The 14,251-nt window shown below is 41.7% G+C and overlaps 1 protein-coding gene across 1 annotated transcript in view; it reads left to right on the forward strand.

Annotated features, from left to right (window-relative positions):
- The first annotated feature begins 404 nt into the window (after nucleotides 1–404).
- Nucleotides 405–14,251, forward strand: part of LOC126227229 (tachykinin-like peptides receptor 86C) — a 969,629-nt gene continuing 955,782 nt past the window's right edge. Inside the window, exon 1 of the mRNA XM_049942236.1 lies at nucleotides 405–639. Coding sequence (XP_049798193.1) covers nucleotides 405–639 — 235 coding nt within the window. The remainder of the gene's footprint in view (nucleotides 640–14,251) is intronic.

The following is a 14,251-nucleotide window of genomic DNA, read 5'->3' on the forward strand; positions in this document are numbered from 1 at the left end:
ACAGTTTCAATTGTCACCGTTCATATTGATCAACGCCTGCCAGCTGCTAAAAGGTCTGGATTTCATTGTAATTTGATTTCCATAAGAGTTCGAGCCTGGTATGGATCTGCACTGAAGAGATCATTGGGCATCTCGCCATAATTTTATGTATATGTGTTTTCTGTTCCTTGTACCCCTACGCTTACGTCTGATATTTTGGCCTTAATACCTTCTAATATACCTTTAATATTTATGCACCACCTGTCTCTGTGTACAGTGTATTGCTCATCAGTGTTTTAAGGAAAAGGATTGCTGTATCAATGTTGCAGTGATGCCAGTGAGGTGCCAGCCGTGATGACGGAAGTGCAGTGTGCAGGAGTGGCGTCCGCTCTCGCAGCCGCCGTGTGAGGCGCCGTCCAGTGGCCATGGAGGACGCGCAGGCCTACGCCGACTACCCGCTAAACTGCTCGTGGCCGGACGAGGCGGGGCTCAACGCCAGCGGCGACATCGGCGGCTACTATGGCGAAGACTGCGTGTGGCCGCCGCCACCGCGCCCCTACCAGCTGCACTGGACCATCAAGCTCGCCTGGAGCCTCCTATACGGACTCATGCTATCCGTCGCCACCGTCGGAAACTCCACTGTCATCTGGATCGTACTCGGTGAGTACTCTAGCTCCTGTGCCCCACATTCACTTATTATATGTTGTATTTCGTCATATGGTGTGGCAGTTAAGTAGACGGCACTACTTACCTACATACAATTGCCAACGCACAGTGAACAGTTTCTGTCGGAAGCGCTGAGAGTTCATTCGTTTGTTCGGACAGGCAGGTGGATATTTTGGGCAGTCGGCGACGTACTGTAATGACAGAATTGTGGCGTACTTTCTGCCATCTTTCTCAAACGATTTTACAGAAACTATTCAGTAAAAAAAATCATTTTTGCGTTACTTATAGTTTTACACGTGTCCTTCGTGGTATGCCCGTCGTCTCTTAATGGCCATTGTTATTGTGATTTCTGGATTTAAGTAAAAGCGCGAAATTCTAAAAACTTGTAATGGGAAATACAGGCCTCTGTGCTTTAGCGTTTGGTGCATATTACATCGTATGTTGCTGCATATGAAATGTAGCTAATTCAGCTAAAACGTTGATTTTTTTCTAAGACTCGGGTGGAGATCTCCATCAGTAACCAGTCCCAAGAAAATTGATATACTGATGTGACGTAGCATACCCATCTGCAATCACATACGCCAGAGCTGAAGCCAGAATGGAATCTCCACAACATTCCTCACACTGCATAAACGGTTTGGGATATCGAAATGAGATTTTGGTAAATGACAACACGCCTTGAGGACATTATTTTGCCATATGGTTATTATGTAAAACATTATCTACTGTGTTAGTTCACAAACTACCGAGTTTTTCGATGAAGTAATTTTTAAGTCCTATAGACAGCTTGTTAAACGAGAAATTCAGTGGGTTCTGGAGCAACATAATACATTACAGGCTTGTTTCTGTACCGAGGATATGCTTTTTTATAGCTTATTGACCTTACCTTTCCTCAGTTCCTCACTTAATGAACATGATAAACCATGGTTTCAGAGTTTTCTCGCAACTGCGTCTGCACAACGTATTAGTGAGGTGACATTGTATAACCTTCGATGTGTTTTGGCAAAAGAAGCAAATGTTAATATGGGAACCAGAGAAATGTACATGTTACTCATAATTCTCCAGCCATGATGTTTCTCTAAAAGTTAGAAATGACCACTTGCCCTGCCGACTGCACATCTACCGTCCACATATTCTACACAAACTCTACATTAGCGGTTAAGGTTGCTTTAATTGGTATCGTTACGAGCACTCACTAATAACGAGACTGCCAAGTTGACAACTCCGGTGGATACACTTATCTTATACTTGTCTGTTGTCTACAGTGACAGTCCATAGCTACATGTGTGTGTTAGGGGCGATCGTTTAACTGCATAAATGGTACAAAATTTCTAATACTCTTGTTCAGCCCGTTAACAACAAATGGTTCAAATGGCTCTGAGCACTATGGGACTCAACTGCTGAGGTCATTAGTCCCCTAGAACTTAGAACTAGTTAAACCTAACTAACCTAAGGACATCACAAACATCCATGCCCGAGGCAGGATTCGAACCTGCGACCGTAGCGGTCTTGCGGTTCCAGACTGCAGCGCCTTTAACCGCACGGCCACTTCGGCCGGCCCGTTAACAACAGCATGAAATCGATGAACTGAACGGCTCAAGTATCTCGCGGCCTCAGTGAGTCAGTGCTGCCACCTCAGCCCTAGGCAAAAAACAATGCAGCACCATCTTGGAAACATATGCTCACCTGAAACTTCCTGGCAGACTAAAACTGTGTGCCGGACCGAGACTCGAACTCGGGACCTTTGCCTTTCGCGGGCAAGTGCTCTACCAACTGAGCTACCCAAGCACGACTCACGCCCCGCCCTCACACCTTTACTTCTGCCAGCTCACCTGTCGTCTGGTGAAATGACTGCCAAAAGTCTAACCATAACAACTGCTCACACAGGTGTTACTGGCAAAATGATCCTCTTTAGCTAAGGCTGTTGTATTTATTGTAGTGGCTAGTAACCTCAATTTCAAAATGTCAGACAATCCCTACCTTAAGACATGTCTTATGATTCAAATTAAGTACCGTTCAGATTTAAGTGATGTTGATGGTTAATAATACGAGAGGTGTTCAGTAAGTAATGCTGAATGAGACACATTTTCTTCCAGTTTCAGTTGAAAAAAAAATGCGGAATTTGTTGCGGGACGTCGTGAAATATTCCTGCTTCAGCGCTTACAGTTTCATGAAGTTCTTATAGGTAACGGAGCTATACGCTGCCATCAAACTAGCGTTTACAACGCTTTGCGTTCCAAGCAGAGAGATGTCAGTGACATTCTTTTCGCGAAAAGTCGGAGGATCACAGACACTCACAGAAACTTTCAGAATGTCTGCAGAGAGCTGGCACTGAACAAAAGCACTGTGAGTTATTGAGCAATACATCTGTCATCATTGCTACACCATCGCGCAGACTCGTTCGCTCTCCCGCGTGCCAGCCAGCCAAACACAACTCTGCTGCCCTTAGGTAACTGAAGAAATGACTTTTGCTTGTCATTGGCACAAAAATGTAGACGAGCTTCTTTATCTCCATGACAACGCAAGATCCCACACAATTCTGTGTTTCCGAGAGGAGCTCACAAAATTTGATTAGACTGTTCTTCCTCGTTCATCCGACAACCAAGATCTCACACGTTCCGACTTTCATCTGCTTGATCCCATCAGTTTTGCACTCCATGGGAAGCAGTACGTAGGTGATGAGCAGGTTCTTGTTTCAGCAAGACGTTGGCTTTGACTTCGACTAGTAGAGTGGTACCATACAGACGTGACAGTTGGCGATAGGCCGTCGCGCTGAACGGAGATTTCGGAAAACAGCATTTTGTAACCTAAAGACTAGGGAATAATATGGTGTAATGTAATCCTAAATAAAACCAACCCTCTTTCAGAAATAAATGTGTTGCACTACATATTGAACTCACGTCGCACAGGTAGTTCAGTGCATCCATACGACATTAGAAATCCCTCACAAATTGACGGTTGTGGTCGCTTTCAAATTGTCTTTAAAATGTTTTGATTCCACTGAAATATAAGGGATGAAAGATCTATAAAAAAAGGTCTATAGAAAAGTCTCCACATAATAATGTAACAGAATGTTATCACCCTGATGATCTACATCAGCCGGCCGATGTGGCCGAGCGGTTCTAGGCGCTTCAGTCTGGAACCGCGCGACCGCTACGGTCGCAGGTTCGAATCCTGCCTCGGGCATGGATGTGTGTGATGTCCTTAGGTTAGTTAGGTTTAATTAGTTCTAAGTTCTAGGGGACTTATGACCTCAGATGTTAAGTCCCATAGTGCTCAGAGCCATTTTGATCTACATCAAAAATTCCTTTTTATCAGAGGATTATAAATCTGTATTTATGTATTTATATATTTTCAACTTTTTTGATATCTTAATCGCATTTTGCTCATGTATTCGCATCATACATTCATTTTACAGACGGAGTGCACAGTTCCTGTAAGTTTGATGAAAACTTTTCCTTCAGAGTACGTTTTTGCCTAAGAAGGAGTAGGAAGTTTCCATATATATATATATATATATATATATTCATCGTAGATAATATGAAGATGACTACAACAGGCGAAATGCATCAATGACATTTGAAAATAAAAAAACTCCGCAACTAAGACCACATTTTCATCCCAAATTTTACACTGATTGTTGTATCAGCCTAGATGATGGATTGAAAATATTTTTAAAAAAATTTATTCAGTAACATTTTCGTACAGGAGGTAGTTGTCGGCCTCTCGGTGTGGTCATGCAGAAAGGCGAGTGCCACCTAAGCGTTAACCCCTGTGGTATGCTTGAAGCCATAGCAGCGCGCGTATGCTGGGCAGCTGCATAGTGCCTCGGTGGAAGAACTGTGAACAGCAAGGCGACCGTGCTGAGAGAATGAAAGGCATCCCCAACAGTTGGCCTATGACAACTGATCAGACATGCAGATGCCCTGCATCCAACCGAGGACCCCTTGGACGCACCCTGGAGTGCCGGTTAGCTGTTGTTGCCACATCAGTCCGGAGAGATTTAAGTGGTCGCCAACATCGTGAACAGTGACAACCTCAATAGAAAGTAAAATAATATTAATAAATATGTCTCTTGTTTATCACTGGAAGAATATGTTATTACTTAACTGGCTCCTTGTTTTGTTTACCATTGTGACTGGATCTGTTACGAAGAGACTTTGATAACACAGTGAAACCAACTGCTACGACTTGAAATTTGTATCTAAAATAAATAGCGTAAAATACATCTTTGTCTCTATGCCTTCTCGCACTTGGCATTGGCCAGCAACATTAAAAGTGTTAATTGAAAAATGCGTCAAATATATTTTTTTAGTGAGTGAGTTTGACTGCAGTCCATTTATTTATAGCACTTGTGCAATGTGAAAAAAGCTCTTGATTACCATCGGTATTTGCTTGCCAGCTCAGAGGCAATGTCAACACAGAAAAGTGCACGTACATAACTGCATACTGCCACGATGTAAAATGATGTTTATCAGATTGTATTTTGATTCTTGACCATTACCCAATAGATAGTACTGAAGAACGACACAATTGTGATGAAAATTTAGAACTCAAGAAATACTACCTGCTTCCAAAAACTGAAAACAATTATTTTTTTTTATTTTCTACGTAGCTTCCTCTACAACTAGCTTTCTCTTAGAAATAATATAAACTGCATCTCTGAAACAATTAGTGCAGCACATGCGGTTACAATTTGTTGTTAATCTTCACTTACATCCTCCTCCCATATACCAGTCAAATCAGTACCGATAACTTGATTGTTTTACACTACTAAATTTACAGTAGAAGCTTATACATTACCAGTAGTATTAATCTCCAGTCGAAAAGGCTCTATTTAATTTAAGGTCTTTTTAATAATCGTATTCATGAAGGGGAATATGACTTGGGTATTTTTTGGATAAAGTCGATTAAATTTAGTTTGACATGGTTTATTTTAGCTTGTTTGTACTGCAAAAGACATAAAACAAAATATTTACTCTCGACACACTGTGTGCTTCTACATTTCTAACTAGCAAATGGATTATTCAGATATGAACACTATATTGCAGCTGGTTTTCAAATGCAAAAGTGACATAACACAATATTTACTCCAACTCGCGGTGTGCCAGTACGTGTAAGTAAATTAATAATAGTTACGATGATCCAACCACTCTGCTTAACAAGGCTGGAGCTGATATAGAAATAAATTTCCGGGTTTTTTGTCACTGGTTTAAGCTCATTCTTGCATTCAGGGGCTCTAAAAATGGTTCAAATCGGTCTGAGTACTATGGTACGAAACATCTGAGGTCATCAGTCCCTTATAACCTAGAACTACTTAAACCTAACTAACCTAAGGACATCACACACATCCATGCCCTAGGCAGGATTCGAACTTGCGACCTTAGCGGTCTAGCGGTTCCAGACTGAGTTGGAGCTCTATTCAAATTAAAATGCTGGTGTGTTGAAATTACTTAAACATAGGATGGCCCCCATTCACACATTTCACAAAGATAAATTGAATGTAACAAGCAATTTTAATATGTTATTCTATTCAATCAAGACTCGTATCGGGCAGAAAGTCTCATTTAACTGCGTCCCTGAATTGGGATTCCGGAATGTCTGAAAACTATCGATGTAAGAGTGTAATAATCTCTTCATTGGATTTACAAAGTTTTTCCAAACAGAAAATTCTATAGCACAGGAGAAAGTGGAAATCGGGAGATCGGAAAAAATGTCAGTGGTGTGGATATTCTAACAGTTTATACTTCCAAATCCTCATCGTCCAGATTCATTCATCGATATGTGAGTGATCAGCGTTTCAGTTGGCAGATTTAACGTTATCTGCATTCTGCGTTCTTATCTATCATCTATCAGAGATCATTGGTACAGCGGAAAGTTCCACGGGAAAAGGCCCAGGTCATAGCAATCTATAAAAAGGGTAGAAAATCGGATGCACATAATTACCGACCAATTCCACTGACTTCGATTTGTCGTAGAATCGTGGAACATATTTTTTGTTCAGGCATAATGACGTTTCTAGACTCTGAGAAGCTCATCTGCAGAGACCAGCACGATTTTAGGAAACAGCGCTCGAGACACCCCTGTCCCTCTTTGTGCATGATAAACAACAGGGGCTAGATACCGGCTCCAAAGTTGATGCCATATTCCTCGACTTTCGAAAGGCGTTCGACTCAGTTACACACTGTCGCTTGCTCCAAAAAGTACGCGCTTACGGTCTATCCGATGACATATGCGGTTGGATAGAAAGTTTTGTAACAGAGAGAGCAGTATGTCGTCCTGAATGGGGAGACTTCAACAGAAACAAGCGTGACATCAGGTATGCCCCAGGGCAGCGTAATAGGTCAGCTGCTTTTTACAATTTACATAAACAGTCTGGTTGATGGTATTGACAACGGCATTAGACTGTTTACCGGTGATGCTGTAGTTTACAGGAAAGTAGTAACAGACAAATGATGTGAACAAGTCAATGACGATCTGCAGAAAATAAATGCGTGGTGTAATGACTGGCAGTTATCTCTCAATAATAGTAAATGAAACCTACTGCGTATAACAAAGCGAAAATCCCCGTTAATGTACGAGTACAAAATAAATGCCAAGTCTTTGGAAGCGGTAACATCCATCAAGTATCTGGATGTGACAATTCCAAATGGTCTTAAATGGAACGATCAGATTACAGAAGTAGTGGGTAAGGCGAACTCTACACTGCAGTTTGTTGATAGAATCCTGAAGCGATGCAGTCCTTCAACAAAGGAAATTGCTTACAATACTTTAGTTTGTCCAGTCTTACAGTATTGTTCGTCTGTATGGGACCGTTACCAGTTGGGTCTGATTCAAGAGACTTAGAAGGTCCAAAGAAGAGCGGCAAGATTCGTTACTGCTACGTTTAGCCATCGCGAGAGCGGGACAAATCTCATAGAAAGTTTGAAGTGGGACGCACTTGCAGATACACGACGCGCTAAACGAAAGGGACTGCTTACTAAATTCCAAACTCCGATCTTCACCGAGGATGTAGAGAATATATTATTACCATCAACTTCCATATCGCGAAATCATCACCATTCAAAGATAAGGGAAATTAGAGCTCGCACTGAGGCGTTCAGACAGTCGTTTTCCCCCGCGCTATCCGCGAGTGGAACAGTTGGCGGGGAGGGGGGGGGGGTTGAATAATGTTTGTGAGACCGCCGTGTTTGGGTCGTACTAGAAGGAGAAACGTCTAAAGCACAAGTTCGAATTTTGCAGTTGTTGGGTCATGGTCTACTGAGATAGAAGTTCATAGTTCAGCGATATTGCTGCACGCTTTGGTGTGATTCCAAATGCTACAGAGGATATTAGCGGTCCCATGCGACTAGCGTCCAGGAGCACGGACATATTATTCACTCGTCCACGCGGAATCGTACGGCCACGCCACGTCCTTTGAGTCAGGAAACGCTGACGTTTGCAGCCAGATGCTGTGAGTACGTTTGGAGCACGACGTATTGTCAACAGGCCAATCTTTCATGAGGTGTATTTTGACGCAGCAGGATAGACAAGGGTGTGACCAAGACAACACAAGACATAGGATTAGCACCATACTAACGGAGTCCATGTTTTACTTAAAGCATGTGTATGTATGTATGTGGAGGCTTCAAGGACTACGGACGTCATTGTGTTACAGGCGCAGCACACATCATTATGCCCCTAGGTACGCACAGTGATCATGTCTGATTGTCAGACAACCGAATTTGTATAATGATCGGTACACGTATGACGTATTAGGGCTGTGTTCCATCTTTGAAATATCCTTTTCGTTAACTTCAAACAAAATAACGCAAGAGCTATTGTTGCGTTGTTTACCTGACCTGCCTCCACGCCCACAGAACTCCAAACCGTCAACAGGGTCTCAAATGTTGAAATGTGTGTGAAATCCTATGGGACTTAACTGCTAAGGTCATCAGTCCCTAAGCTTACACAATTCTTAACCTAAACTGTCCTAAGGACAAACACACACACCCATGCCCTAGGGAGGACTCGAGCCTCCGCCGGAACGAGCCGCAGAGTCCATGACTGCAGCGCCCCAGACCGCTCGGATTATAGCGCGCGGCTTCAACAGGGTCTACAGACGCCTCTTCTGTTACTAACAAGCCTGTACGACTAAAGACTTTTTTCTTGAAGTAGCATGGAATGCCGTAAGCACATCCGTCATCGAAACTCAGGTTGACTCGTTGCCCACCCAAGATGTCGTTGCTGCATGGTCTGAGCGACTAAATTTCGGATGTTTACGAGCAAATCAACTTTTCTGGAGTGATCGGAAGGGCTCAAGTCGCGTTTGCAATAGAAAAAACTCTGCACCAAACGCAATGTATTCATTTGTGATCGGTCCAAACATTGCCGAGAGACTGATTTTCTTACTTGCTTTTAGTGACTTTCATCTGGCCCTATTTAGTTATAACTCATTCTTCAAAATTTGACATATACTGTTTCCCTACTTTTTTAAAAGTTTTTGCTCTTTTGATACGTCCATCAGTGGATGAAATTCAAGCCAAATATAACCATAATACAAACTGAGTCAGTTATAAATAAATATTTTATAGTAATAACGATGATTGGTTCCTACGGACGTTGAACGACCATATTCCACCGAGCGATAATTGATTGTATTATTAAAATGATCAAACATCAATACCGTTTTTGGTAAATTGGTAAAGAAGGTTGTTACGAACCATATGAAGCACAACAGTAGTACTAATTGACTGGGTACATGAAATATTATTAAACCAAGTACTTTAAGAAAGAAACCAACGCCTTTCCCTTATCAATTCCGGTAATTTGTCATACGTTGGATACGATTTTACGACGAACACCACATTTATCATAAGCAACAACATAGTAAATATCTTGACACACTTCAGTTGGCACCAGATATAATACTGACAGATTTAGGTGATCAGGAGTTAGTACACTTTAAGCTCATTGTAAAAGATCGTCTTCTGGAAGATATGAATTAAATTTTGCCCAGGCTGTTGGTTCCACTGTCTCTCGTATTCAGCAAAAACCTTCTCTTAATGATGATGGTTCTTTGCGTCAAGAGATGCAGAGATGGTAGCTTGCAGGAGTTCGACACGTGGTATTCAGCACCGTGCATGTTCGCTTCTGAATCTGTCAAAGGAATTCAACAAATCGCCATGTGCTATACATAATAACACATATTGTCTCGGTCATTCGAATGCGGGATCTTATCGACTTACTTGAACTGCGCACAAAATATCGGGGAAAATGGAGAACTTTTAGTTAATCACTGTTAGTAATTTACAAGACTTCCGTGTGATGCTAATTCGGAGAACTGCACCCTCTACTGTGGAACGAAGCCTTTCATCTAACTCTAAAGCTGCTATTTAATCACCGCTTGCCTTTAGCGAGCAACGATGCAAGCGCACAACACCCCATCACGTGACGGAATTGCTATTAGACCTGGCGTTTAATTCTCTACGGGATCAGTTGCTTTCCTATCTTGTATTTGTCGAGAATTTAGCGCGCAGCGAACCGTTTCTTGTAACTGGATAGCAGTGAAGGTCACTCCTGTTTACACGTGTAAGAGTACGGATGCATCAAATTACAGAACAATATTGAAATACCTTCGAGGGAATTCTAGGTTCGAGCATTATCACATTTATAGAGCAAAATGGTCTTTTTAAACATAATAATGTTCCTCACGTAACTCAATCTCAATAAATTATTCAGTCCAAGCCTCTCCTTCTTCTGACAGATTTAAAACATTATCCACAAAGTCTAAATTTCTTATCTTCTTTTAATACTTTTATTCCTCCCCCTTAATTCCACCTCTATTTCTTTCACTGCCTGTTCAGTGTGCAGATATAATAATATCACTGATAGTTGACACTCCTTCTATTTCATCTCCTTAGATACTTATGCCTACCATCTAATTTCTGAATAAGTTTTTAGACATTCCTTCGTTCTGTCTATTTCATCTCTGCTACCTTCAGAATTTCAAGAGTTTATGCTAGTTATATAACGCTTTCTCTAAGTCAACAAATGCTATAACTGTATGTTCCGAGTGCTTATGAAGTCGATAGGCATCGAATGAACTAAGAACCGCGCAACTAGGATAATAACAGTTGGGCGAGGCTTACACGAAAGACTAACCAGCAAAGGAGATGCTCAGAGAGCCCAGCGTTTTCACTGTTTATTGTTGAAGTTGTTTCTATTGCAATGGTCTTCAGTCTGAAGACCAGTTTGATCCATCTCTCCACGCTCTACTGTCCTGCGGATAATCAACGCAACCCACATTCGTTTGAGCTTGCTTACTCTACTTACACCTCTACAAATGCACTCCCTTCCTCCCTCCTTCCCCACCTTCATTTTCGTTACCGGATTGACTATTTCATCATATCTCAGAATGTGGCCTATCAACAGATGCCTACTGGTATCCAAATTGTGTCATATATATCTCTTTTTTTTCGTCAGTTCGGGTTATATACGTGGAAGAAGCTGGGGATACTGACAGGTTTCATTTAGATTATATAATGGTAAGACAGAGAGTTAGCAACCAGGTTTTAAATTGTAAGACATTTCCTGGGGCAGATTGGGGGGTTGGTTGGGTTGTTTGGGGAAGACCAGACAGCGAGGTCATCGGTCTCATCGGATTAGGGAAGGACGGGGAAGGAAGTCGGCCGTGCCCTTTCAAAGGAACCATCCCGGCATTTGCCTGGAGCGATTTAGGGAAATCACGGAGAACCTAAATCAGGATGGCCGGACGCGGGATTGAACCGTCGTCCTCCCGAATGCGAGTCCAGTGTGCTAGCACTGCGCCAGCTCGCTCGGTCCCAGAGGCAGATGTGGACTCCGACCACAATCTATTGGTTATGAGCTGTAGATTAAAACTGAAGAAACTGCAAAAAGTTGGAATTTAAGGAGATGGGACCTGGATAAACTGACTAAACCAGAGGTTGTACAGAGTTTCAGGGAGAGCATAAGGGAACAATTGACAGGAATGGGGGAAAGAAATACAGTAGAAGAAGAATGAGTAGCTTTGAGAGATGAAGTAGTGAAGGCAGCAGAGGATCAAGTAGGTAAAGAGACGAGTGCTAGTAAAAGTCCTTGGGTAACAGAAGAAATATTGAATTTAATTCATGAAAGGAGAAAATATAAAAATGCAGTAAATGACCCAGGCAAAAAGGAATACAAACGTCTCAAAAATTAGATCGACAGGAAGTGCAAAATGGCTAAGCAGGGATGGCTAGAGGACAAATGTAAGGATATAGAGGCTTATCTCACTAGGGGTAAGATAGATACTGCCTAAAGGAAAATTAAAGAGACCTTTGGAGAAAAGAGAACCACTTGTATGAATATCAAGAGCTCATATGGAAACCCAGTTCTAAGCAAAGAAGGGAAAGCAGAAAGGTGGAAGGAGTATATAGAGGGTCTATACAAGGGCTATGTACTTGAGGACAATATTATGGAAATGGAAGAGGATGTAGATGAAGATGAAATCTGAGATAGGATACTGCGTGAAGAGTTTGACAGAGCACTGAAAGACCTAAGTCGAAACAAGGCCCCGGGAGTAGACAACATTCCATTAGAACTACTGACAGCCTTAGGAGAGCCAGTCCTGACAAAACTCTACCATCTGGTGAGCAAGATGTATGAGACAGGCGAAATACCCTCAGACTTCAAGAAGAATATAATAATTCCAATCCCAAAGAAAGCAGGTGTTGACAGATGTGAAAATTACCGAACTATCACAGCTGAAAAATACTAACGCGAATTCTTTACAGACGAATGGAAAAACTGGTACAAGCGGACCTCGGGGAAGATCAGTTTGGATTCCGTAGAAATGTTGGAACACGTGAGGCAATACTAACCTTACGACTTATCTTAGAAGAAAGATTGAGAAAAGGCAAACCTACGTTTCTAGCATTTGTAGACTTAGAGAAAGCTTTTGACAACGTTAACTGGAATACTCTCTTTCAAATTCTGAAGGTGGCAGGGGTAAAATACAATGATCGAAAGGCTATTTACAATATGTACAGAAACCAGATGTCAGTTATAAGAGTCGAGGGGCATGAAAGGGAAGCAGTGGTTGGGAAAGGAGTGAGACAGGGTTGTAGCCTCTCCCCGATGTTATTCAATCTGTATATTGAGCAAGCAGTAAAGGAAACAAAAGAAAAATTCGGAGTAGGTATTAAAATTCATGGAGAAGAAGTAAAAACTTTGAGGTTCGCCGATGACATTGTAATTCTGTCAGAGACAGCAAAGGACTTGGAAGAGCAGTTGAACGGAATGGACAGTGTCTTGAAAGGAGGATATAAGATGAACATCAACAAAAGAAAAACGAGGATAATGGAATGTAGTCAAATTAAATCGGGTGATGCTGAGGGGATTAGATTAGGAAATGAGACACTTAAAGTAGTAAAGGAGTTTTGCTATTTAGGGAGTAAAATAACTGATGATGGTCGAAGTAGAGAGGATATAAAATGTAGACTGGCAATGGCAAGGAAATCGTTTCTGAAGAAGAGAAATTTGTTAACATCGAGTATAGATTTAAGTGTCAGGAAGTCGTTTCTGAAAGTATTTGTATGGAGTGTAGCCATGTATGGAACTGAAACATGGACGATAAATAGTTTGGACAAGAAGAGAATAGAAGCTTTCGAAATGTGGTGCTACAGAAGAATGCTGAAGATAAGGTGGGTAGATCACGTAACTAATGAGGAGGTATTGAATAGGATTGGGGAGAAGAGAAGTTTGTGGCACAACTTGACTAGAAGAAGGGATCGGTTGGTAGGACATGTTCTGAGGCATCAAGGGATCACCAATTTAGTATTGGAGGGCGGCGTGGAGGGTAAAAATCGTAGAGGGAGACAACGAGATGAATACACTAAACTGATTCAGAAGGATATAGGTTGAAGTTGGTACTGGGAGATGAAGAATAGTAGCATGGAGAGCTGCATCAAACCAGTCTCAGGACTGAAGACCACAAAAACAACAACATATATTTTTTTTCGTCAGTTCGATTCAGTTCCTTTTCACTAGTTATTCAGTTGGTCCATCCAATCTTCAGTGTTCATCTGTATCATCACAATTCCAAAGCTTCTGTTTTCTTCTTTTGTGAAATTTTATCGTGACATTGCACTTGTGTACAAGGCTACACTTGATACAAATACTTCCAAACACTTAAAATTTATGTTCGGATAGCGACCCGGATCTACGGCCAAACGATTTGACTGGCGTAGCGTATTTTGTTTGCGGCCTACAATTAAAATTATACAGAGGACAACGTGTAGACGAAGATGATCACTTTAATATAACTTACACAACATCAGCAGCATTCGGCAGGAAAGTTGTGCGGAGGCATGAATATTGTGTTTCATATAAAATTGCGTTTGGACTGACATCCAGTGGCAATAATGGGAGCACATCGTGATGTAAGTATCATGTTGACAACCAATGTAATTGTTGTATGCGAATAATGAGTGTATGTATGTGTGTTTGAGTGATTTAACATGTATCGGAGGCTGGCTTAAATAAGAGAGAAAAGAAGAAAGACACTCTTGATGTACGTGTTTACGTCGTTTCTTCAGAAGCTTAGTGCGCACCGTGAAGCATTGTT

The sequence above is a fragment of the Schistocerca nitens genome, chromosome 1 (genome assembly GCF_023898315.1).
Source record: "Schistocerca nitens isolate TAMUIC-IGC-003100 chromosome 1, iqSchNite1.1, whole genome shotgun sequence".
NCBI lineage: Eukaryota > Metazoa > Arthropoda > Insecta > Orthoptera > Acrididae > Schistocerca > Schistocerca nitens.